Source organism: Sciurus carolinensis, chromosome 1 (assembly GCF_902686445.1).
Source record: "Sciurus carolinensis chromosome 1, mSciCar1.2, whole genome shotgun sequence".
Taxonomy (NCBI): Eukaryota; Metazoa; Chordata; class Mammalia; order Rodentia; family Sciuridae; genus Sciurus; species Sciurus carolinensis.
Window position 1 is genome coordinate 16,912,830 of NC_062213.1, and position 26,717 is coordinate 16,939,546.

Sequence of the window (26,717 nt, forward strand, 5' to 3'; positions counted from 1 at the left end):
GCCAGTTGTGGGCCAGCAATCTTGTGTTCTGGGGTACAGCAGTGGGTAAAGATGGGCATGATCCTTGTCTTTGTGGAGTTCCTAGTTATTTAAAAGGTGAATCATACCCTTAGTAGGGTAATACTGATAGCCATTATGCACATTTAGTAGGGGATAGGGAGACACAGGGAAGCATTTCAGATCTTGAACTAAGGCAAAAGAAAAGAGAAATGGAAGGACTATGCACACAATTTATTAGCTGAGTGTTCATGGCAGATAATGAACAGTGTAAAAAGTGAATCAGGGTTTGGATAGATACCTAAATATTGACTAGAAGCATGGCTGGTTTTCAGAAGGTAGAGAAACACGCAGTTTCATTGGGATTAGACCCATTTAAGATTAAGGAGATGCAGGTGGAGATATCATTCAGGCACTTGAGAGTGGTTAACATTATAAACTCATATCTTAGCGTTATTTAAGCAGTATGTTTTCCCAAAGACATTGTGTTAAATACTGTGGGACTATAGAAAAAAAATCTTGTAGTGCAGTTTTCTGATAGGAGAGGTAAGACTTATGTACAATCAAAGCAAATCCAAGAGAGAATGTTGGTATCATAAAAGAGGTTTAAAAAATGTTGAGTGTCTGGGGTGGGGCCTGAGAGATCCTCAAAGGTTGTAAGACGTTTTCTAGGACGTGATGTCCCTGCCTCTCTACCACCATCTGTGATATCATTGTTGGGGGAGATGCAATAGAGAACCATGGAACACTCCACAGAGAAAGGACACTTTTTTAAAAAGTATGTGTTTGTGGTACAGAGCTAATTCCCTGCCTCAAGTCATGTCTCTTTAAATCCATTCTCCAGAGTGGTCTACCTAAAAACATCAACTAAATTCTTCTCTTGCTTCAGAGCTTTCTCTTACCCTCCATAGGATATTTGAATTACCCTAATAGCATATGAAGTCTTTCTGCAGTCCAGCCCTGCCCACTTTTCCAGCCTCATTCCTTTTGTGTCCTACGGACATTTGTCTGTGCTCTTTCTCATCTCTGACAAGGTTTTAGAAGTGTTGCCTCGCTTTTTAACGTATTAAGACTTTATAACTCTACCCTTTACCACATTATTTATAATTAAATATTTATGTACCTGCTTTTCCCAGTAGACCAAACTTTTTAAGGCAAGTACTGGCATTTATCATTATTTCCTGGGGACTTAGTACAATGGAAATATGAATCAATAAGTAAAAGAATGTATGTGGCTTTAGTGCTAACATGATAAGATTGATAAAGGAATCAAAACCAGATAATATAGAAAAGGTGACTTCATTAGAATAATTATGATTAAACATTAAACTTTTTTCTTTATGGTTCTCAATTCTACTCTTTTTTTTTCTTTCCTTTTTTTTTTTGGTACCATGGATTGAACTAAGGGGCACTTAACTACTAAGCCACATCCCTAGCCCTTTTTTATATTTTATTTTGAGACAGGGTCTCACTGAGTTGCTTAGGACCTCACTGAGTTGCTTAGGACCTCACTAAGTTGCTGAGGCTGGCTTTAAACTCACAATCCTCCTGCCTTAGCCTCCTGAGCCACTGGGATTACAGGCATGTACCATCACACCTGGTTCAATTCTACTCCCTTAATGTAACTGTTAAAAGTTGAAAATATACCCTTCTGTAATTTTTAAATTTTATATAGATGCATAAAAACATACACAAACATCAGTTTTTTTTCTAAAAACAAAAGTGGGATCATACTATACATTCTATTTTGTTATGTAACTTTGATATTTAATCTTTTATTTGTCATTTAAACACTGTCTAAGTGCTAAGGATGTAGCTTAGTGTGTTCTAGGTCCTGCATCTGATTTCTAGCATTGCAGCATACACACACAAAGAAAACAGAAACAACACTCCCTGTGAAATACTACACTTATTTCTTAGCTTAGTCACCATGTTAGACTCATGGAAGATAAGACCATGAACAAGCTTAAGTAGAACAATTGCATGAAAACTTAAACAAGTGTTATGAAAGCCACCTTAGATTTCAGCTTAGAACAGCTGACTCCCCATTGCCCTCTTCTCTGATTGCATAACAAGCACTTTCCCCTTCAAATTATACCCACACAAGTGTTTCTAAGGTGGGGAAGAGTATGTTAAATAGAACTATTTGTCTAAGTTGCCAATTGCACTTCCCAACAGTGCAATTCTGAGGAGCAAACTTAGCACATGAGCCTTTGGGGGACACTTAAGATCCAAACTAGAGCACTAGTTCTGCTTTTAGGTTCTCTCTGCCCTGGATGTGGTTTGGTAAGCCTGTGTAGCCCGACCTCCTGTTGAGGGGTAGCACCACATAGGCACTCTTCCTGACTACAAGTCTGTACTAGGATTCAAATTACAGACTACATGTTTCCTTATGTTCTGGACACCAAGCTTTACTCTACAGAAGCCTTACTCTTAGGTCTCCTAGGAGTAGGAAGCATCTCCAAAGTATTTGAGGGAGAAGTTAGGCCCCTGTTTTCACTGTTCATGGCCTGAAAACACATTTGGATGCCTGGGCATGGTTATCTGTCCTAACCCCAGTATCCTGGGAACTATTCCACTCCTGGGAATTCTGAACCAGGTGAAGGAAGATGTGCTAGAAAAAGAGAACAAAAGTTAAGGATAGGCAGATCTGGGGGTGTAGTTCAGTGGTAGAAAGCTTGTCAGCATTATACCAGGCCCCGGGTTCAATCCCCAGGACTACAAGAAGGATGGGGTGGGCCAGAGGTTTTTGACATCATTTTCCAAATAGTTACTGTCAAAAGAGAAAATTACAACAAAGTTAGTTAATAGATCTAATTAGCTTTTATTCACAATTTATGAATCAAGGCAGCCACCATTCCACAAAAAAAAGGAAAGAGAGCTCTCACTAGGGGATAACTGAACAATAAGTTTTGTAAGATGAGAACAAGGAAACAACAAAATAAAAGATTGATTGACATCAGATTACTTTTTTCTAAGTTTTAAAGCAGGGGAGACTTCCTTATTATCTGACTCAGGAAGACTGGAATCTCCTGTTAGGAACAGCTGGTCTGTTTGGGATCTTCTGCTTTTAGTTTCAAGATGTGGCTTTATCATGAGTGACCCAGTTTGGTTTGGAGTGCTTTCTTGGGGCTTAGGGCAATATCTTCATCCAATTAGTGGGCTCCCATAATTTTTGTTTAATGATACTTCTAAAAAGAGGTGATTTTTTTTTATTATTATATGAATGACACACTAAAAGTTTTAACATTCCAGAGAAATAAAGCAACACATCACCTAAAATCCTAACTCTGAAATAAACTGATAAAAATAACATTTCAGAACTTCTGTCTATACACAGAGCAAGACATTTAGAAAATATTTTTTAAATGGCATCTTACCATATTTGCCATCTTAAGGGAAAAAAGGGAATTATATTTGAAGTTATCAAAAGAGAAAAAGACTAAGAAATTGCTGAACTTGATTAATACCTGTATTTCTTCACCAGAAGAGATAAGTCTAAGGCAAAGAAAAATATATTGCTGAGAAATTTGGAATTCTATTTATTTTATTTAACCATTAAGTAATATGTATCATTAGTTAATTTCCTGAAATAAAACATGAGGGGTCAGGGGCAGTGGCATACACTAGTGATCCCAGCACGTTCAATACCTTGTTTCAAAATAAATTTTTTGAGAAAGGACTGGTGAGGTAGCTCAATGGTAGAGCACTTGCTAGTGTGAGTGAAACCCTAGGTTCAACCTCAGCATTTAAAAAGGGGATCGGTACTCAAGACTTACCCATTCCTTCTGCCTTTTGTCAGATCTTTTGAAAAACTTTCTCAAAATTTGTAACATTTGCATCTCATTCTAGAAAAGTAATTGGCCCTGTTGTTTCCCTTGGTTCTATGTTTGAATACCACCGGTCCTTTGAATCCAGATTCTCCATTTTTAAGAGTGGTGCAGTGACCAAAGACAAGGGGCAAGGTCAATACTTGAATTTGTAGGGGAGGAAGAGATCTGCTGTATTCCCCTGCCCCAATGCCCCTCCTTAGTTCTTATGTGGTCTCTGGCTGGATCTGGGAATCAGTGAATACCAGGCCGATTAACAGAAGAAAAACATACACATTTTATTAAAATTTATGTGTACATGGAATCTTCATAAGAGTAAAGTCCAAAGAAATGACCAAAGCAAGGTGTTTTTATTCTTTTTAGACAAACAATAATAAATTTGTGAAGGAATGACAGGACAAATGGACCTTTGAACTGTGTAGTAAGTTCTGCAGATGTCAGGAGGAGCTGTGGGGCAGGGCAGAGTTAAAGCTAGCAGAAGACAAGGGTTACTCCAAGTAAATTTATTCAGGTTCATTATAGCCCAAATTACCAGTGTCTGGTAATTAAGACTATTTTTTTCATCTTGGTACAGGGAGGACACCCCTCCCAAAAGAATCTTTATGGCTTGTATGTAGGAAAAGACAGGTCATGTGGCCCCTTCTGCAGCTACAATTCCAAGTCACTTCAACTGGAAATAAGCAGTACAACATCCGTGTATTTTGAGAAGACACATCCTTAGCTCCTTCAAACCCATCGAGAGTTTCTCCTCTGGGCTGTACCTCCACCCTCCACCATGAAGGAAGACTGAATTCAGAAGGGCCCTCGCACACTGCTCACTTGCCCTAGACTTCTCTGCCTCTGGGCCTCCTCTCCATTCTCTTCCCAGAGCCAAACTTTACTGTGCTGAATCTGGCACCAGATCATTAGCATGTGGATTTCTTTAGACCAACTTTGCTCTTTGTCTTTTCTTTCCTGAAAATGGAATTTTGAATATTCTACTCCCCATATCATTTACAAATTCTTCCACTCTCCTATGTGTGTGGGGTGTTGGGAACAAACTCAGGACCTCACTCATGCTAAGCACATATTCCACTACTTAGCTGCACCCCCATCCCCCTCAGTTTTTTTGTTTTTGAGACAGGATCTCACTATATTGCCCAGGCTGGCCTTAAGCTTGTAATCCTCCCACCTCCACTTCTTGAGTAACTGGAATTATAGGCATGTGCCACCATACCCACCTCTTCCACTCTCAAAATACTTGCAGCTATGATAATTATGTACTAAAATCTCTACTGCATTGATTCTAAGTTATTCTATGCAACACGCCAAAAAAATGAGAAATAATATCTACATAAGAAAATGCAAAATACAACAAGAAAATAAAAACATCTTAATCCACTTCCCTAGATCAAACAGTATCTCAGTGACTGACTTTCCAGTTCTTCTCTGGACATATAAAACAAAATAAAGTCATATAAAACTTTTTGTAATTTGCTTTTTTAAAATCACAGTCTCCCTCTTTCCATTTCCTGAAATTTTCATCTTAATACCAAAACCACACTCCAATTTTCCAAATTCTCCCCAGGTGGTCATGTGCACAATAGTATCCAATCCAGATCCTCACATTTGGTTGTCTGTTGTGAGTGAACTGTGCCAGTAACATAGACCAAATGCGTGTGTGTTTTTCCACAATGTCAGAACTTTTTGAATAACAAATTCACAAACTACACCTCTTTCAGTGGTTGCAATTCGCCAAAACTCATGTGTCACTTGATAATCATGAGCTGGGGAATCACAGGTTCTTTTATTCCAATCTTAATTACTAGTATCTATAACATTCAGGCCACTTTACACAATTCTGAACATATGTGGACACACACAAAACAGGCGAAGAGGATTAAGGTGGCCACAGGGTTCTGAAGGCTGATCTGTGAGCAAAGGCAGAGTGCATATAAAATGCAGAGTCACCATAGGTGGTCAGCTAAGAGTTTTAACAGGCCAGTTCCAAAGAGTCCTCAAAGAGGGTTTCAGAGTGTCGGCTTGGAATGAGCCATTTGTCATCTTTATGGGCAGGCGGAGAAGCCTGACTGAGCTGAACCACTGAGACAGAATTAGATTCCTGGGCAGAGGCAGGGCTCATAATGAGTGACCAAGTAAGTGATGGGATCCCATGTCACTGTGTCATCTTGGGGTTCTCTTTTTATGAGTCTCAGGTGAGGCTGTTGCTTCATTTGGTGTTCTGGTGGTTTTGATAAGCTCATGGGCCTGGCTTTTCTGGTATGGGGTTGATATGCCCATAGGTCCATTTGCTTCTGATTTAATAAGTTCACAGGTGGTCATTTTTATTAGCACTATTGACTTATTTATCACTTTGTGCCTTATGGTTGGCTAGGCAGATGGTGGTTGTTTACTTGTACCAAGTATAGAGTAATTCTACCTCAGCACTTATGCTCAACATAGAGGAACTCATGCCATACTACTGCTTTGTAAAATAGAGTAACTTAGGTTAGGCACAGTCTGAGAACTACTCTTCTGCTCATCGTGGATTAACTTAGAGCAAGGCTCAGCCTGCTCTTTGCATTTGTTCCTTCAGTTTTTTAAGTTGGCACAGAGGTTTGCAAGCTTTTTCTTTAAAAGGCTCTATATGTAGTATATATTTTAGACTTTATGGGCCATATAATTTCTGTTGTAACTAAAGATGGTCCCTTACTTATAATGGTTCAACCCAATTTTTTGACTCTACAGTGGGATGACAACATCCATATAACTATTGTTTTTTACTCTCAGTCCAATATTCAACAGATTACATATCAATACTTTATTATAAAATAGGCTTTGTGTTAAGTGATTTTGCCCAACTGTAGGCTAATGTCAGTGTTCTGAGCATGTATAAGGTAGGCAAAGCTGTAATGTTCAGTAGGTTAGGTATATTAAATGCATTTTGACTTAATGATGTTTTCAGCTTAGATGTGTTTAGTGGGATGGCTCCATCATGAATCCAGAGGCATCTATATTCAACTCCATCCTTATATGATCCTATGACATAATAAATATTTGATCTCTGCCCCAGTTGTATCTCCTAAAACCTTGGGTTCTCCTAAGTGATGTATCTTTTTGTATGCTAATGAGATGACTAGAAACTGGGGGCTCCTGGATAACCTCAGATGGGGGCAGTTTGCTAGGGAAACTGACCCTGTGATTAGAGGATTGAAACTCTCTAAACTTTAAGTCCTACCCACCCTTGCCTCTGGGAAGGGAGAGGAGCTGATCGTAGAGTAGTTCACCAGTGGCCAGTGGTTTGCTCAGTCATACCCATACAATGAAGCCTTCATAAATTCTCAAAAGAACAGGGTTTGGAGGACTTCAAGGTTATTGAACACACGTGGAGGTGTTAGGAGTATGTTGTGCCCCACAGAGAACATGGCCCATACCTAGCTCTGTGCTTCTCTTCTATCTGGCTATTCTGAGACATTTCCTCTTATAATGAACAGCTAGTTGAAGGTTAAGTGTTTTCCTGAGTTGTGAGCTGGTCTAGCAAATGATCAAACCCTCCAAGGGGATGGTAGGGACTTCTGATTTGTAGCCAAGTCACAGAAGGCATGGCTACTTGGGAACCTACTACTTTACATTGGTTGTCTGAAGTTGAGGGAAGGCAGTATTGTGGGACTGAGCCCCTAACCTGTGGGGTCTGATACTTTTTCCAGGCAGGGAATATCAGAATTGAGTTAAATTGTAGGCACACAGCTGGGTGTGTGGAGAACGGGATGTTGTGGGGGAGGATAACCCACATCTGGTGGCAGAAGTGATGTATTAAAAGTGTTGTGGATGTGAGGGTGAATTAGGAGAAAGCAATTGTGTTTGTCCTTTCTCACCCGTTGTCATTCAGAAGCAGCCACAGACAATATATAAACAAACAGATGCGGCCATGTTCCAATAAAACTATGGACCTGAAATGTGAATTTTTTAGTCATTTTCATATGTCAAAAATATTCTTTTGATTTTTTCAATTATTTAAAATGCAAAATCATTCTTAGCTGGGGGGGGCAAATAAAAATAGGAAGTAGGCTGCAGGCAGGAGTTTGCAAATCCTTTCATCTAACAGTTTTCTTTCTTGTGGTGTTGAAGGAACTTAGCTGGTTGTCCCACAGAATGTCTCATCTTTTAGATTTGTCTGCTAAATGTAGTATCATTTAACTTGTTCTTTAATTCTCTGCATTTCCTGTAAACTTGAAATTTTATCTACAGGCTAACGAAATCTGAAACAATTTTCAATGCCCTATTTGCTGAGTGATTTGACATAATGTACTGAGCCTAAATAGTAGGCTATAGATTGGAGATATGATTTTCTCTTAATTGCCATCAGGGAAGTTTTCCATTTGGTCTTGTTTTGAAAAATAAAACTTGTTAATACTTGAAGTAGTTTTTAGCAAAGCCAGTTATTTCTTTAAAAAGACAAGTGTCTCTAACATAACTGGAGTGGCCTCTCCTGGCTACTCCCTTCCCCTTGCTTCTTTCCACCAGCTGGAAAAGCCTGTAGCTCTCTTAAGTATTGTACAGTTTTACACTCTGAAGGCTTTGCTCTGTCTGTGATCTCCTCTCTTCTACTAGGTAGAACTCATTCTTTTAGATTCAGTTCAGGAAGCCTCTTCTGAGCCAGCCACCAGACTAGGTTGGTTATTCTTTGTGTCCCATAGCACCAGTGTCTACTTCTTTTTGTAATTTTTTGTGGTACTGGGGATTGAATCAAGGGACTCACACAGGCTGGGTAAGCACTCTGCCACTGCGCTATATCCCAGCTGTTATTATTTTGAGTCAGGATCTCATTAAGTTGTTGAGACTGGCCTTGAACTTGTAATCCTCTTGCTTAAGTCTCCCAAGTAGCTGGGATTATAGGCATGTGCCACTGTGGAAGGCTTCAGTGTTTACTTCCAGCATTTCAAAATTGCCTATTACTGGATCTGCTCTGCTGATTCTGCACTGAGTTTGAAAGCAGGAATTACATTTTATTCATCTTTGTCTCCCATGGGTCTAGCATAGTACTAAGTGGCTAGCACTTTGATATTGTTTGAATGAATATGTGAATGCAAATTTAGTAACAGGAGTTTTATTTTTATTTTTAAAATTTCAAATAAAGACTTATTGATTAATGGATTACCTTTTTTGACTTTCTGCAGATATTGGTATCAACTTGACAGATCCTATGTTCCGTGGAATTTATAGGGGAATTCAGAAGCATCAAGGTAAAGTTTTTTAAGATAAATAGTTCTTCTATGAAGACGCATTTTCTTGAAAAGCATAATCCACTCTTAAAATGTTAAAGAGGTCATTGCGATTGTATAAGCATATCAAAATGGATTCTACTATCATGAATAACTAAAAAGAACCAATAAAAAATAAAGTAAGGTAGAATTTGATTTAAAAAAACACTAAGGTTATATGCATCTTGGGTAATACTATAAACAGTGAAACACACACAAGCTATATTAGTAAAACATGATCCTGAACACTTATAAGGTACCCATTAAAACATTTTTAATCCAGCCCTTCTTATCTATAGAGGTTTAGTTTTGAGTATAGTACTTCAAATAATCATTTGCACACAAAAAAATAATAGCTGGTATTAAATCTTTTTGGGGGAGGGGGGATACTGGTCATTGAACCCAGAGACACTTTACCACCTATTCTTTTACCCAGAGGCACTTCACCACCTATCCATTTTTTTTTCATTTCTAGCTTTTTTTTTTTTTTTTTTTTTTTTTTGAGATAGGCCCTCGCTAAGTAGCTGGGGCTAGCCTTGAACTTTCAATCCTCCTGCCTCAGTCTCCTCAGTCTCTGGAATTCCAGGATGAGCCACTGTGTCCAGCTGGTAGTTAGTCTTTAAGCAAATGAACATTAGAACATAGAATCCAAAAATCAGTTACTATAGAACATCAGTGTATCTAGTTTTTCAAAAACATTTTCAGTCAATGACAAGTAGTAGTGTGATTGAGAAGGAGATGTAATGCTATATGCATTCCTATTTTGCTTTTCCCTTTTCTATCCACATCTCTACTTACAGACCTGTATTAGGAGACCAGATAGTAGTACCTTAAAGACTGAGGGAAGGCCTAGCCAAAGCCAAATGGCTTATATTTATTGTTTAAGTTCACTTGTAAGGCCTATTTTATCAGCTGAGAGGTAACTAGGCAAGGAATGATGGCAGCAACATATTTTTAAAAGCAGAATTTCTGCAATAAACTGGCCTGTGAATATTGCCTTAGAATATTAATGTACTTGTTATGTAAATGCAAACAGGAAATATTGGTTTTGTGGTTATAGATGTAGAATTATACATTTCAATAAGCCAAGTCAGAAACTAATCTTCCTGTGCCACCAAGTAGTAGTAAGTGTTAGATGTCACTTGAAAGAAGAAAAGTAACTTATCTCTCTTAGCCTTACCTCAAAACTTGCCTTTTCTACTTCACTTAGAATTTTGGATGACATCTTTATGTGTTACTTACATAGAACAATTAAACTATTGAATAACATATATTCTGCCTTTCTTGCCTTTGTAGCACTTAATAGATTTCATGCTTTGAGATTATTAATGTATGTATATGTATGGTTATATGTGTGTTTATGAAATAAATTTTTTGTGGTCAACATCAGCATTACTGCAGTTTATAATACCCAACAAAGACAATTGCTGTACTTGGTATAAGCTGCCTAAGTTGGTATTTTTGTCTAAAAGAAATTTTTTTGAAATAATATTTTTAGTTGTAGATGGACACGATGCCTTTATTTTATTTATTTATTTATTTTTATGTGGTGCTGAGAATTGAACCCAGTGCCTCTCACATTGCTAGGTCAGTGCTCTACCACTGAGCCACAGCCCCAGCCCCAGAAATTTTGTAGGTACTTTAGAAGTAATAGCAATTGAATTCTAATCACACTTACTCTGATTCTTAAATATGAAATAAAAATGGATTTTATATATGATTATTTTATTTTGCCGTCCATTTATTTCTGGCCTCAGAGGTTAATTAATATTGATCTCCCCAGAAAAATTTTTTGTCACTTAACAGTGAACCATAAGAAAAGGCAAAAAACAACTGTCAAGGAAAACAGATTATCCTTCCTTAATGTTAATGGTAATTATAGAAATATAGAGTTAACTGAAATTTATAAAGAAATGTCATATTTTGGGAGGCATTGCAAGTAGGAAAACCCTCGTAAAAATAAACAATCTTAATAATTGTTTACTTTTTTTCATAGTACTGGGAATCAAAATAAGGGACTCACCCATGCTAGGGAGGCAAGTGCTCTACCACTGAGCCACAGCCCCAGCCCAGATAAATTACTTTTTAAAAAATGCATTGCCAAGTTTCAAATTCAAGGCAAGTGACTTAAGTTGTAGTTAGCAGATTCATCTTTTGTTTGAATCTCCTAATTTTAGTCTCTCTCTGGTCAACAGAATAAAAATGCAATTTAATTAATAGTTTATTATTTATCTAGTTTGCCTTATATTGGTTTCTTTTTATTTTTTAAATTAAGGTTTTTGCTATCTCTAGTCCTATTATGTGACAAGTATTCTTCCAGTAGTATTGATTTGACTTTGATTTAGTACATTTGATTACTTCTATATATTTTATTTCAAGAAGAGATAGCTAAATTATAGATAAGTGATTTTTTATTTCCCAGGTTTTCTTAATGAATGGTTTGTCTTATACAGATGACTTACAGGATGTAATAGAGAGAGCTATTCAAACTGGTGTTAAAAAGGTACATCTGTTTTTTGTTATTCTTGGGGTTTTATTTATATTTAAAATGAATTTTAGTTAAAATTAAATTTAAGTTAAAATTCTGCAGAGTAAAGGGAAGATGCCAATACCACAGATTTAGAGTATATATTGTCTACATGCAGTATTCTCAAGTTAGTAGAAATCGAATATCATAAAACTCTGTACAGCATTTTAAGTTACATAAACCTTGTGTATAGTTCTTTCATGGGGTCAGAAATGCAATAAGTGATAAAATCTCTTTGAAAAGAATTTTTTTAAACCTATATGAAGTACTATGCTTCTTAAAAGGCAACTTTTAGTAAATTTTTGAATATACTAGTATTTGTTAGAATTAAGCGATCATCCAAAAGACATGGATCCAGCTGGTTATGGTGGCACATGCCCTGAAGTCCAGTGACTAGGGAGACTGAGGCAGGAGGATCGCGGGTTCAAGGCCTTAGCAATTTCACAAGATTTTGTCTCAAAAAGAAGAGGACTGGGGATATAACTCAGTGATAAAGCACCCCTGGGTTCAATCCCCAGTATTGCTGAATGAATGAATAAAAAATTTTAAGGTGGATGAGAGTGTGGCTCAGTAGTAGAACTTTGCCTAGCACATGTGAGGCTCTGGGTTCAAATTAGTTTTTAAAATAGCAAGCCAGGCCACACATGCCACAGTGTGGTATCAGGACACTTGGTAACTGTTGCTTCTAAGTTGAATACTGTCATACTAAAAAGTGACACTACTGACTAAATGAGTTCTGCAGTCTTCAACTCTCAAATTGTATTAGCAATTATTTACAAGTAATTAGGAAAAATAAGTGTTACTTGAATTTCTCATTATGTGTTTGTGCCCTGCTTGGTAAATCACTTTATATGATGCTTTTCTGCAAACTGAAGTACCAAGTACCTACACTTTCATGTGTTAGCCAGGAATAATTTATTCTTCACACTTTTGTGTGTGTTTGTGGCAGTACTGGGGATTTAACACAGAGGTGCTCTGTAACTAAGCTACAACTCCAGCCCTTTTTTAATTTTATTTTGAGAGAGGGCCTCACTGATTGCCAAGGCTGGCCTCCAACTTATGATCCTTCTGCCTCACCTTCCTGAGTTGCTGGGATTATAGGTATGCACCACTGCACCCAGCTTATTCTTCTCACATCTGATCACGCACACAAACATATATGAACTATTGACACAATAATAGAGTGAAGTGTGGGCATGGTTCCAAGTTGGAATTTCATCAGTATCTTTGCAGTACTAGTGTAGTGGCTAAAAACAGTTACAACATCACAAACCTGGGTTCCAGCCCCAGCTTCATTCTTCATAGCTTTGAAACTTGGAATATTTTCTCTCTAGATTTCAGTTTTCTCATCTGTAAAAGGGGGATGATAACAGGACTTAATTAATAGAGTTATGAAGGTTAAATAAAATATTGAATGCAGAATGCTTGGTGTTATACTTGACGTAAAGTAAACAAACTTCGTTACCCATGTGGTATCAGATCAGCATTGTCATAGTACAGTGCGAGAGGGAGTTATGCCTTCTAGCCCTTGATTTTTTTCCCACTATGTGGAAAAGGTACAGGTGAAGTAAAAAGTAGACTTGATTAAAAACTTCTACATAATGAAAATACTCCATGGCAGCAATTGGTCTAGTTTCAAAGAATTAGATAATGTTAGTAAACAAAGTTTCCCTAATATTTCTAAAAGTATCTTTATATCTTATGTTCTGCAGGCAGTTGGGAGTTTTATTGTGACTATACATTCCTGAATAGATATTCAATGTCTAATCATAATAGAGGTTTGAATAGCTATATGAAAATTTTTTTTTTATTATTTACCACTCTGTTTTGTATGTATTTAGGTGTGTAACTAGAATGAATTCTGCATTTTATTTAATTTTTTTCTAATTTTTGATACTGGAGATTGAACCAAGGGGTGCTACATCCCCAGTTTTTAAAATTTTTTTGTCTGGAGGCAAGGTCTTACTGAGTTACTGCAGGTCTTGGCTGGCCTGGCCACAGTTACTGTGGCTGGCTTCAAACTTGCAATCCTCCTGTCCCAGCCTCCCAAGTCTCTGGGATTACAGTCATGTGCCATCATAACCAGCTTGAACTTTGCATTTTAGCTTAGTTATACTCTTGAAGCATGCTTTAAAAAATACCCAGGAATGCGATCCAATCTCTCCTTTAGAAGAGCGTGCACCTTAAACGGCACTGCTCAGTAGTCATGAACACATGACTCTTTAGTAACATTTTCATTTTAACAGATTAGCAAAGGTGGCATTTTAACCATGAGGTGAATTCTGAGAGCTGTCTTTCTGGAAATAAGTTCAACTTCCAAGAGCCATAAATTCTTTACAGAGATTTTGTCATGGTACATTACATTAACTCAGCAATTCTCAAACTTCTTGATCTCAGAACCATGTCACATTCTTAAATATTACTAAGGTCCCCCCCAAGAGCTTTTGTTTATGTGGGTTGTTTACATTCTTTCAAATCTCTTAATGATTGGGTTAACAGAAGATTGCTGAATTATCACATCTGTTTATGTAGTCTGTTGTGATATCACACATCATGCAGCCTCTGGAAGACCTCACTGTACGCTTGTGACAGAATGAGTGAAAAAGACAAATAGTATTTTAGTATTATTTTGAAAATAGTTTTGACCTTATTCACCTCCTAGGAGAACAGTTTGAACTGTTTTGAATCAATGTTACTGATATAGATGATCACTGATTCTAGTTAACAGGATTCTCAATTCACAGGTCTTGAGTTATTCAGTCTTTCATAATATATGATCTGTGCCCTTAAGGAACTTGGGATCTAACAGATACTGATATCTAAGGGCATTGTATTTCAGAAGAGTGACAGATTTTACTGTGGCTGTGTGTGTAGAGTCATCAGATATCATTCTACACAGGGGTGATCTTCCCAGCTGAATTTTAAAGGAAGGTGGGTACCTGATGGTCAAAAGAAAAAGCATTCTGCATCAAAGAAGTGGCAGGAAGGAGTGTTTGGGAAAACTGCTGATGCCCTTGTAAAGTCAGCTTATCTCCTGTCTTTCTGTTTCAGTTTATGATTACGGGTGGAGATCTGCAAGACAGTAAAGAGGCACTGAAACTGGCACAAACAAATGGTATCCTAATGTTCTTTTACCAACAAAAATATACAAATTAAGTAATTTTGAAGAAGTCTGAGAACTTCTGAGAAGTTCTTCAGGAATAGCACACTGAATCATGACCATAGAAATAGCAGGAAAGGGGTTAATTTCAATGGGACATGATTAACATGACAAAATTCAGAGTATTCATTGGTATATCAAATGTTTGATAAACCCTCTCATAATAGTTTATAAAGATCATTTTAATATTTAAGATTTAAGTTGCTTTTAAAAAAAAAATCTGGATCTCTGAAGGATTTGTTTAATAAATATTTGTTTTGTGAGCCAGATCACTGTGTAAGGCCCCAGGAGTGTAAATAATAATATAATATATAATCCCTCATATGCTCACTTTATGTTAATACATTTTACATTTATTTAAAATCTTAAAAGTTTTGAAATTAATTTTTAAGGGACTCCTAGTTACATAAAACTACCTCATTTATCTGGGGTTCATCTATTTACTTTGGTTTTGCATGCCTAATGTGTTAGACATGCAAAAATACTGAGAAATTAGATATTCTACATAATTTTTCAAAATACAGATGTGTTTCCTGTTTGCATGAAATGTTATTAAAAGCTTTCGTAAAAAAAAAAAAAAAAATCTTCCTAAAACTAGAATACTTTTTTTTCAGGATACACTGACATTTAGTGATTAAGGATATTAAAAAAATCATCTTCCCAGGAGTTTGGGGGGTACATAAGAATATTTTCTTCCATTCTTTTGTTCTCAAACAGCTATGCTTTCAGAAGTTTTCCCCCTTTCCTACTCTTAGCCCCTTCCAGTTCACTTCATGTGCTTTGTGTCCTCACTCATTTGAAAGGCTGCTACTTCCTTTTATCTGTAGACATCTGCAGGCGAGCCTGAAGGAGGCTTCACCCTCTCTGCAGGTTCAGATGAGGTACCTGTTAAAACCCTCAAAACCACCTTTGACTTCTCATTTGTGTTCCATACAATTAAAGCTGTCAAAGTCTGGCCTCCCAATAAGTGAGTTGTTTTTTTTAATCTTTTATTTTTGGTATCAGGGATTGGATGCAGAGGCGCTTAACCACCAAGCCACATCCCCAGCCCTTTTTGTTTTCTTTTTTAAAAATATTTTTTTTAGTTGTCAATGGATTTTAATTTTATTTATTTATATGTGGTGCTGAGTATGGAACCCATGGCCTCACACATGCCAGGCAAGTGCTCTACCACTGAGCCACAACTTCAGCCCTCTTTTTGTGTTTTATTTTGAGACAGGCTCTTGCTAAGTTGCTTAGGGTCTCACTAAATTGCTGAGGCTGGCCTTGAACTTGCTATCCTCCTTCCTTAATTTCCCCAGTTGCTGGGATTACAGGCATACACCACCACATCTGGCTCTTTTTTATTAGAATAACAAATCTTCCTTTTCACATTTTTAGTCACCTCTGCAATTAGCCTTTTTAAGAGAAATATTTTAACTGCTATATTAAATAAATGAATTCAGCTAGTAATATAAACACGGAATATAAAAGAGAAAATTAGATGATAGCATTTCTTTTTTGTTTGTTTTTGATCATAATATTTCAAAAAATTGTTTCCATTCTGTAAGGCTCAATAAATACCAAGCTTTGGAAAGAGTTGAATTAATTATTTTATTAACAGTTTGAAAGGCAGTTTTCATATTCTACTTTCATATTCTACATTTCATGTCCTACTTTGTTAAGGTTTTCCACAAATTCTTCTGTGATTAACATAATGCAGTTCTGGTAGTCGAAATAGTATATGACTATTGCTAAAAAAAAAAGTTGAAATTTTTTGTTCTCTCATTTGTATATTAAATATAAATGTGAAAAGACTTTGAAAGTAATCCTAAGATATTGCTGTATGTTAAGATATGTTTTTCAGCACAGTTGGATGTCATCCTACAAAATGTGGAGAATTTGAAAAGAATAACCCTGACATTTACTTAATGGAGTTGCTAAATCTTGCTGAAAACAATAAGGGGAAGGTTGTAGCAGTAGGGGAATGTGGACTTGGTAAGTACAAGCCAGCCACTTAGATGACTTTGAAAATAGGTTTGTTCTGTACAAGTCCTAAGAAATAATTCTTTTTTATCTTTTAAAGACTTTGACCGACTACAATTTTGTCCCAGAGATACCCAGCTCAAGTAAGGAAATTTAATGATGTTATATATAATTGTAAAATCCTAGGAGTGATGTTTTTAAAGTAACTTACCAGTTGAGCACATTGTTGGATTATGTATCAGGATGTTTTGTTTTTCCCTGTGTATATAAAAAGTTAAATGAAACAAATCCATGCATACATGCATATAATTCATAAGGGACAGAAGCATGTAGTTCTAAGTAATTAACCAATTTGATTTGTTAGAAATAAAGGAAGAATTTTACAAGTTAGAGACTTTTTTGTTATTTTTCATTTGTTTAACAAATTCATCATACATTAACCATTCCAATGGAGAGAATTAAATTCAGTTGTGGGGGACATGATTTTAAGGGCAAAGGATATTAAAAAGGATTATAGAATCAATCACCAAAGCAAGAAAAGCATATTTTACTCTTGCTGGGCTTTGGATATTGTTAGCTGGGAACAGTGAGAACCCTTTTATAGGAGTCAGTTAAGAACTGTAGCTCCTAAGAAAGCTCCACAGCTCACACGCCTCAAGGACTTCCTATACTGTGCAACATGCAGCTTTTAGTTGCAGCTTCTATCATTATACTGTTGGGTCAGTTATGTAGGTTGAAAATAAGAATTAGGTCAAGTCTTAATTTAAAACATTAGGATTTTGTTGAACTTCAAAAACATCCTAACTATCAAGATACTAAAACATTTGAATAAACTTCTAAAGGAGGCTAATCTAATTATTCATTCATACAACAAATATTTATGAAGTACTACTTGCCAGCAACTGCTGGGAACTCAGAGAATACAAAAATATGAATAAAGAATACTAGCTGTTACTAACAACCTTTGAGAATAAAAACAACCATCTGTCCACCTTAATTTCTTTTTTTTTTTTTTTTTTTCTTTTTGCAGTGCTGGGGAATCAAACTCAAGGCCTCACGCATGCTAGGCAAGTGCTCTACCACTGAGCTATGTCCCCAGTTCCTTACCTTAGTTTCTGATATTTAAAGGAGAAAAGGAGAATTTGACTCAGATTCTTTAAGATAATATCCAGGGCTTTTTTGTTTTGTTTTGTCTTTTGTTGTTGTGGTTTTTTTTTTTTTGTACCTGGGGATTAAACCCAGGGGCATTTAACCACTGAGCCACATCCCCATCCCTTTTTATTTATTTATTCTTATAAATAAATAAGTTGCTGGGGGTCCAGCCAAGTTGCTGAGGCTGACTTTAAACTTGGAATCTTCCTGCCTATCATAATATTTAATAATGAATAATTTTTGTCATGTGATTTTAATTAAGCCAATTACTTGATGGCCTGAATTGATTTTTCATTTTATACATGCTAAAAATGTATTACCCTGCCCCCTGCCCATTGCTTGGCATTAAAGTGGAACCCTGACCTGTCCACTGTACTTGAAAACCACTGTAGTGAGGAGCAGGTTTACTAGTGGAGTCAGTCATAACTTAAGACTTGGATCTCCAGAATTTTTGAAGTTCGACATCTATAGCCAAGTAGAGCAGGCTGGATTGGAGTAATGTCCTATGGCCACGTGCTTCTTTCAGGCCTCTTATTTACATAACCCTTTCAGAGTTGTGTAGTTTCCAGTATGCCATTTGCTGTGTTTCCAAAAACACCCACATGGCTACCAGCAGTGTTACTAGAGTTCTGAGCCTCTTCTGAATATCATGAGGTCAACTCACATCACCTTAAAATTTCACAGATTCACCCTGAGTTAGAAACCAGTTGTCTTTGATAGTTTCTTACCTTATTCCTCCACTTTAGTGTCTGGTTTTGGCCAGGTTGAGACTTAAGGAGCACAGACTGTATCACAACTAGCAAGGGCATTTGCATAGTCCCCTCCAAGATTTCTTGCTGGTATATATATTTTACTTACAGAATGAGTTAACGCTGTTTCTAAAATGCAACTTAAATACTTGAAACTCAATTTGGGGGTTAAATGAAAGCATTAATAGTATCAGTTCTGTTTTAGTGTTCTGAAGAGACTTCCATTATCAGAGCAAGATCAGAACTTAAAACTATGTATAGCAGGATATAGTTTAGGCTTTAAGTCCTGTGCCAGTTGTTTGGGTGTTAATCTATAATAGAGAGTTGGACCTCAGCTAATTCAGTAAATGATTACTGAGAGCCTCCCCAGTATGCCAGAAATAAGACTTGGTCCTCATGCTTTCATAGCCAAGAGAGAACATAAATGATTATAAAAGGTTGGCTAGGGCTATCAGAAAGATATGTGGCAGCAGAGAGGACTAACTTTTCTAGGAGAGTCAGGCAAGTCTTCAGTAAGGTAGATAGCATGTGGGCTGGGTTTTTTTCAGAGAGGATAAATTAAGGACAAACTAAAATAGGTAGAAAGTTTGATGAGATTAGCAGTTTGACTTGAGATTTTGAAAAAAAAAAAAAACTTTAATTATAAAACACTGAATGACTTAGTTAGTGAAAGACACAGCAGTAATAGTCACGTTTGGATTGTTGTTAAGGAAACAACCCTTGCCCCACCCTTTCTGCAGAGGTGCTAAGGGCATTCAGCCCCTATTCCATGTTGGCACAGCACTGCTTGTTCCAGCATCTATCACAGTGCATTGCTGATGTTTCTGCACTAGGCAGACTTTAGTGGCACTTTAAATCTTGCTCCTGTTATGTTCCCTTGCACTTAGCACAGCACTCTTGGCATAGCAGGTACTTGGAAAGTGGTAGGTGAAGGTCTCATGAGGAGGGAGGCTCTTTCTGATTCCTGTAGGGAAGCATGGGAAAAAGTCTTGTAATTCAGCTGTTGCTATTGAGTTTATTCTTAGAAGAAGTTAGGTTTTGCTTTGTGCCTTTATACTATCTGAAACAACTAGTATATGATTTTGTTTTCTTTTTGTTTTGTTTTTAAATAAAAATGTCAGGAAAAAAAAGAAAAATAGAAAATAAATTGGTGTATTGAAGGCAAGACCAATTAAGGTACAATATAGCATCTGAAAAATAACAATATCAATAACGTAGTACTAAAAGTATGATCACTGAAATCAGCAAGTCTTGGGTATGTTTTATAGTTGCTGTTGGTGATTATGTATCTCTTTGCACACCTCAATTTTCCTCTTCCTTAACATGAGAATAGTGCTGCATATGGTTAACATGACATGTAAAAGCTATAGTGTTTTTATAAATTGTGGCTATTATATTATTAGAAATATTGCCATTCTGAATGAAAACATTATAGTTTTTGCTTAGGGTATCTTTGGGCATACCCTGTGCTACACTTTCCTTGTTGCTTGTTAGAGCTCTGTTCCCTTGAGTAGGAGCGATTTTCTCTGGACCATTTTCTTGAGGCTTTAAAACGTTAATACTATGTAAGTCTTAAAAAAAAAAAAAAAAAAAAAGTGAGGTGGTATGGCCTTGTCTGTAACCCCAGCAACTCCAGAGGCAAGAGACAGGCTGATGGCAAGTTAAAGGCCAGCCTCAACAATTCATTGAGACCCTGGCAGGGAATATAACTCAGTGGTAGAGAGCACCTGGGCTCAATCCCTAGTACCCACCTCCCAAAATCAGACAACAGACAAGATTTCAAAATGATCATTTAGGTACTTACGGGACCCTAGAGATGAGAGATTGAGGCCATGGGCCAGCTTAGCAAGGGATTTCTAGCCTGTGTTAAGGTGTACCCGTGTCACTCACTGGGCTTTTGGATCCCTTCAATTCTGGCAGCTGCCATTGCAAAGCTGACCTTGCAAACCCTTGCCTTTAGACAGTATTGATCCTGAACTGTATGAAGCACTGATCCAATCTGAAATAAATCACAGCTTCACTAAAAGGAGCAAACTTAAATAAAATATCATAAGTAAAACAGGCAGAGAAGTCTTTTAAGAGATGCCAGTTATTGCCCCATAATTTATGTCGTTATTTCTAGTTACCATGGTAGTTTTTTTCCTTTAAAGACAATTGCTTTTTTTTTTTTTTTTTTTTTTTTTTTTTGCAGTGCTGGGGATTGAATCCAGGGCCTTATGCTTGCCAGGCAAGCGCTCTACCAACTGAGCTATATCCCCAGCCCCAACAATTGCCATTTGATATTGTGTACAAATTATACTTGATTATATCATTAGGAGCTACTTTTTTACTATGCACCTTCCTAATGATCCCTAGATGACTTGAACTCAGGGACCTTTCTTTTCTTCGACTGTGTGAAATCCTGTATGCACATTGCTTGGGCTTCTTTTTCTTCATAAATTATCTTCTGCCTTCCTCATGGTAGAAAGCCAGTTTCTAAACTGACAGATTCTATAAATTTGTGCCTTGGTCATGTGACTTAGTTCATGAATCTTTGGGGAAAAAATAGCCTAGACTGGTCAGCACAAAGTGGACTGGTGCTCAGCCAGCCCCACTGGTAAGGGGCCTACAGCCTCTTGTTTGCTGCCACTAATGCCGGCTCTGGGTTTGGATCTCATGGATTATGGGATGGGATGTCCAATTCATTTGCTGGGATTTGGTCAAAACACTAGTTAAAAGTAGTTCTTTGGGGGAAGCATTCACAATCACACTAATTATAAACCATACGTCTCTTCTAACACTCATTAGTAAAATACTGTTTACCCAGCAGTTATGATGGGAATCCTAACAGTTCTGAAAATAATTTTGTAATCCCAGAAGGTATAGTTTCCCTTTCCAGAAAATGTTATGAAAAGCCCTCTGCTAAGTCTGATGTGTTTTAATGTCTGAATTCACTATTTTAGAGCTATCATTTCTAGAGAATAAAATTCCTTTAATTAAAAACATCATTTGACAGTTGTCTTTCTCTTGCTAGAATAAAATTCTTAATAGGAAAATATTTTGCATTATGCAGATACTTTGAAAAACAATTTGAACTGTCAGAACAAACAAAACTACCAATGTTTCTTCATTGTCGAAACTCACATACTGAATTTTTAGGTGAGTGAAAATAAAATCTCATTTAGAATTTAAGAATTATTTAAAAATCAAACTAATTCCTAAAAGTTTTATCTATTTTTAACTCACAGACATAATGAAAAGAAACAGAGATCGATATGTAGGTGGAGTGGTAAGTATAAAATGATTGTTTTTAATTTGTGATATACAAAAACATGTGGCTTGTAAAACAATTCAGATGTCAGTTCTATGCCCATCATTTGAAAGACATGTAAGTTTAGTGCTGGATTTATGGGCCAGACATAGGAAACACAGAAACCACAGTTTTAATTATACTTTCTTTATTCAAAGTAGAAGAATGAGTACAAATTCTATTCACAGGAAAACCCCATGAATTTACTTGTATACATTCTGACACTATGCATGATATTCTTTTTCCGTCTCTTCCATTAGCCATTCTTGAATGTTCTTGAGTTTAAATTTTGAGAAAATTATATATTTTAATATCTTAAAATATTTCACCATTAGTTTCAGGTTTGTTTCTTAATTTCTGATCAACTGTATTCATTTACTATTATGACTCTGATCTGGAGACTCTCTGTAATTCATATTCTGCTTCAAATAGTGCTCCCACATGGCCATTCCAGTCACTAATTTTCAGACATTTCCCATAAATATCATCTGACTCACCTAGTTCAAGTATAAATGACAGTGCTTTTTAATCTTTTCAAATCATGGATTCTTTTGAGAATTCACTTTAGAAAAATGTTCAGATACATAGATTTTCAAATACAGTTTCAGGAGAGCCTCAGTGACTCTCTAGCAAAGAAAGCTATTATCCAGGTATAATAAAATCAGTTATAGTGTGGCAACCAAGGGAGAGGAAGGAGCTCTGAGCCTCACTGTGCATTCACACTGCCGACACTCGAGTTTCACGTGCATTTATTTTCTCAAGTGTTTAGCCTCTGCCTCATCTTTTATACCACTGGTAACATGTATGCATTTGTTATTGCTGTGGAGTTAATGTTACTGTGCACATTTTCTCTGTAATTTATTGACTCTCTAACTTATCCTTTTGGAACTGTACTGGGAATTGAGAGGTTTTAATTAATACCCTTGGCATAACCAGTGGTATTTACTATGGTCTGCAGACTCTACTTCTCTCCCATTTGCTTTATTTCTAAATAAGATTTTACTTGGATGATTCTGTAATAGTTTTAAAAATTAAAACACCAACAACAAATCCAACCTAATTTTTGATTTTTAGTAAAAAAGAAATTACCAAAGAATTAACCAATTTGCTAAAATGATTTATGAGGAGTCACATTTAAAATTATTTTGCCATTTATGGAGGAGGGGTTTTCTAGTCAACTAAAAATGCTGAGGGAAATAATAATTCCTTTATGGACAGCTGTGTGACACAGATTTCTTTATTACTGAGAGCATGTTAGCCATGGTGTGTTTTCGATTCTCTGGACTCAGAAGTAATATGATATCACTTGTTAGGTAACCTACCTTTGTAAAGAAAGTTTTGTTATTTGTTGCTTTTGATTACATAAATACACTTGTAGAATGAAAAACTATACCTGAACCCCTATGTCTTTAAAGGTGAAAAATACCATTTCAGTCCTTTTTGCCTGCTAAGCTAAATATTATTGACTGTGAGACAGTTTACATTTTAAAAACATCATTCTCACCTCTTTATAGAGCTTCTTAAAACTTGCCTCTTCTCTTCTAGAAAAGAAAAATTCAGTGTTTTCAATAGTGGTATAACATTTCCAAGCTTGAAAACATGGCTGCCCTTCCTTTATGGTGATGCTGGTGCAGACAACACAGCACTCTAGAGGGAAATCCTAGGCAGCTAATTCCTTGCCTCATGTTATTGGAGATGACAATAGGCTGTAACTGTGAAACCTTAGTGAAAATTAAAATTGTAGGGGCTACAACATCTGAAACTGTGACCCAAAAACCCTTATGTGCATCTATTATTTTTGCTTAGAAAGTCTTAGTGTTATTTAAAATTTTAAAGAGTAATTATTATAATAAAATTATAATAATTTTATAAAATTATAATAATACCTGTGTGTCCCTAGGTGCATTCATTTGACGGTACCAAGGAAGCAGCAGCTGCTTTGATTGACTTGGATCTTTATATAGGGTTTAATGGTTGGTACGTTCTTAGGTTGTTTTTTTTTTTGTTTTAACTTTTATGCTTTACAATGAATTGCTGATATTTATTTTTATTAAACTATATGTGTTTTGTGTTGATCCTGGCACAAGAATTTTAATATTTATGTAAGAAATGAAACAGTACTTTTTACTATTACAAGTGAGAGCTTGCAAGTTTTAGACTTCTACTCTGTTCTAATAATGGAAACAGTCTGCTGAAATCAGCAGCTAGCTTTTTCTAACAATTCAATTTATTCCCAAGTCATTTTATCCCTTTAAAATGTATGGTTTACAGCATTGTATACACATATACATGTCATGTCTGATATGGGAGAAAGGTTGTTCTTTGACAATCATTTATATATCTCTGTAGGCTAAAAAATAAGGCTCAAACAAGTTAAGAAACAGGTATAAAGTTACTCCAAGTGTAAGAATCTGTGTCCTCTGGCTCCTGGCTCAGTGACCTTTCTGCTGTAACACCATGCTAAACCTCAAAACACCAGTGCAGTCACTGGCATGGCTTGGGCCTGGGCTGGTTTTCTGTCAGTTGTATAAGAGCTTCTGCCAGGATATTTTCACAGGATGTCAGTGTAGCTCACTAAAATAAATCACAAAATAGCAAGATTTGTTTTCCGTCTTCAGTGTTTCTTTCCAGTGATCTCTTTTCTGATTACATAATTCTTGGCTAAAGTCTTATTTCGAGAAATAGAATAGTAGAATTACTTATTTGCTATAGAGTTCAGTGTTTAAATATTCTAGATCCTCTTCCATATTTAAATTCCTGGTTTGGTTAACTTATAAATTAATATTCAAAGGAATACATGCATAGTGATTAAAAAGTCAAGTGGGATTAAAGACTTATAAGCAATTATCACAGCCCCACCCAGCCTGCCCCAACCTCTAAGTCAGTTTTCCAGAGGCAGCCACTGCTGTCATCGTATTTCCAGATTATATGCATCCACTTGTTGTCTGATTCATCCCCTTCGCCTATTCTCAATATAAGCGTTGGAATTCTTATACCCCATACTAACTCCACCTCTGTGATTCCTTCTGATATAATTACTTCACAATTTTTGAGGTTATGCATATTCAATGTTTTCATTATGTCTGTTTGTATATATGTTGTCAACTGCTGACCCATGTGCTATACCACTTTTTATTTTTCTGGAGTAATTTTTTGTGGCTTTCTTTAAAATTTGAAGCCCTCTCATACTTACCACAGCTCTGTAAAATGCTTTATCTGTTTTTCCCCATGAGGAAATCTGTCTGGGTAGTCTGATAGCTCCAGTAGTTCCAAACCCTTATCTTGTTTCACTTTGGACTAGTGTCTTGTCTGATAGCATTCCTGTTTTGAGGTCCTATATATTACTTGTTTGGTGGTCCATATTCTCTGCTTCCTAAGAAAGTTTTCATAAAGAAGTAAATTTTTTGAGATTTTTGCATGTTTGAAAATGAACTTACGCTATTCTTAAGTTTTCCTGGATAGCAGATGAAAGGAAGATGGGAACCCACTTTTGGTTGTTAGATTTCCTGGGCATGAAATTCTAGATTAGAAATCATTTTCACTGAGAATTTACAGTGATCAGTAGGTTCCAGTTGCTAATGAACAGTTAGTTGATTGTTATTCTGATTCCCAATCTCTTCTTGGGAACCTTTTTTCCTTTGGAAGATATTAGTTATGTCTGGCATTATGGAATTTCACAAAGATGTGTTTTGATGTTCTTGTTTTTGTTTTCTGGTCACTCTTTATGTTGCTTTCTTACTGATCCCTTCCAGTTGAAGGCTTATGTCAGTCCTGTGGAATTTTCTTGATTTTTTTTTTATATCCCAGATTGATGTCTGATATTCTTACCTTTTTATTCTATGATTTCCATCTTTATTTTTCCTTTTTATAAAAAGTGCTTTTTCAACCTTTTTAAAATTACTTTTTTCATTCTTTGAAAGCTTTTTTAAGTACGTCCTAACAGATGTAGTATTTTCTTATCTCTAAAGATATGAATTGTAGTTGAATTTTTTTTACTGTTTATTGCTTTTCTTTTTCTTCCTTTGCATTCTCTCATGATTGGGGCTTTCTTCAAATGGCAGTTCTTCACTGTCTATTGAAAAAAAAAAAAAAGGCTGTTTGGAAGGTCTATTGGAGACAGTCCATCAATTGGGATGCTCAGATAGCCCACTGACTTTTCCACTAGGGTTTCCCAAATGTCATTTTGTAGAAATCTTTTTCTGGGTTGGGTCGGTTCTCCAAAAAGGGATCCTGCTGGGAAAGTCAGGTAGGGACTTAAAACTGTACCTGACAGTATCCTGGAGCAAGATGGAAGTAGAGGACTCACCGCAGCAGTCAGTCTTCATTTCAGCCCGCCTCCTCTGCACCCCACTCTTGTGCCTTTTCTCCAGCCCTCTCTCTGATTTGGGTTCTCCTCCTTTCCCAAGTCACAATAATCTGGGAGCCTCATCATTTCTTTACCCAGACTTTTCAAACAGTTATTTCTGTCCCCTGCTTCATCCCAGCTTTCTATATCCCATTCTCAGGTTCTTAGCTTTGTGTAGTCTTTTTAATGACACATAACATTTAAATCACTTAGCATTTAAACAGGCCACTTATAATTTCTCCATCTGCTTTTTATATTGTGGTTCAAGGTTAATGAATGTTTAAGTTTTGATTTCTTGTTCCCTCCTCCCCTACCTCCCTCTTCTCTACTAAAAGGAAGAGAAGGAACAAATATTTACTGATTTCACCAAAGAATACTATTTTATTTTTCTCATTATTTTGGGTGAGGTGATTTTCAAGAGATCGTTTTTAAAAAGATCAGTGTTTGCCAGGGTTAAGGCAGG

At 36.4% G+C, this 26,717-nt stretch overlaps 1 protein-coding gene across 6 annotated transcripts in view; it reads left to right on the top strand.

The window, feature by feature from the left end:
* Positions 1 to 26,717, top strand: part of Tatdn1 (TatD DNase domain containing 1) — a 33,534-nt gene that overhangs the window by 1,226 nt on the left and 5,591 nt on the right. The window contains exons 2-9 of one of the 6 annotated variants that reach the window (XM_047522296.1): positions 8,984 to 9,049; positions 11,521 to 11,570; positions 14,646 to 14,709; positions 16,588 to 16,731; positions 16,820 to 16,862; positions 21,673 to 21,758; positions 21,848 to 21,888; positions 23,810 to 23,886. In XM_047522296.1, the coding sequence (XP_047378252.1) occupies positions 8,984 to 9,049; positions 11,521 to 11,570; positions 14,646 to 14,709; positions 16,588 to 16,731; positions 16,820 to 16,862; positions 21,673 to 21,758; positions 21,848 to 21,888; positions 23,810 to 23,886 (571 nt within the window). Of the gene's footprint in view, positions 1 to 8,983; positions 9,050 to 11,520; positions 11,571 to 14,645; positions 14,710 to 16,587; positions 16,732 to 16,819; positions 16,863 to 17,749; positions 17,787 to 19,768; positions 19,797 to 21,672; positions 21,759 to 21,847; positions 21,889 to 23,809; positions 23,887 to 26,717 lie in introns of those variants that run through there. The other 5 variants (XM_047522305.1, XM_047522314.1, XM_047522320.1 and 2 more) reach the window with 5 other exon arrangements.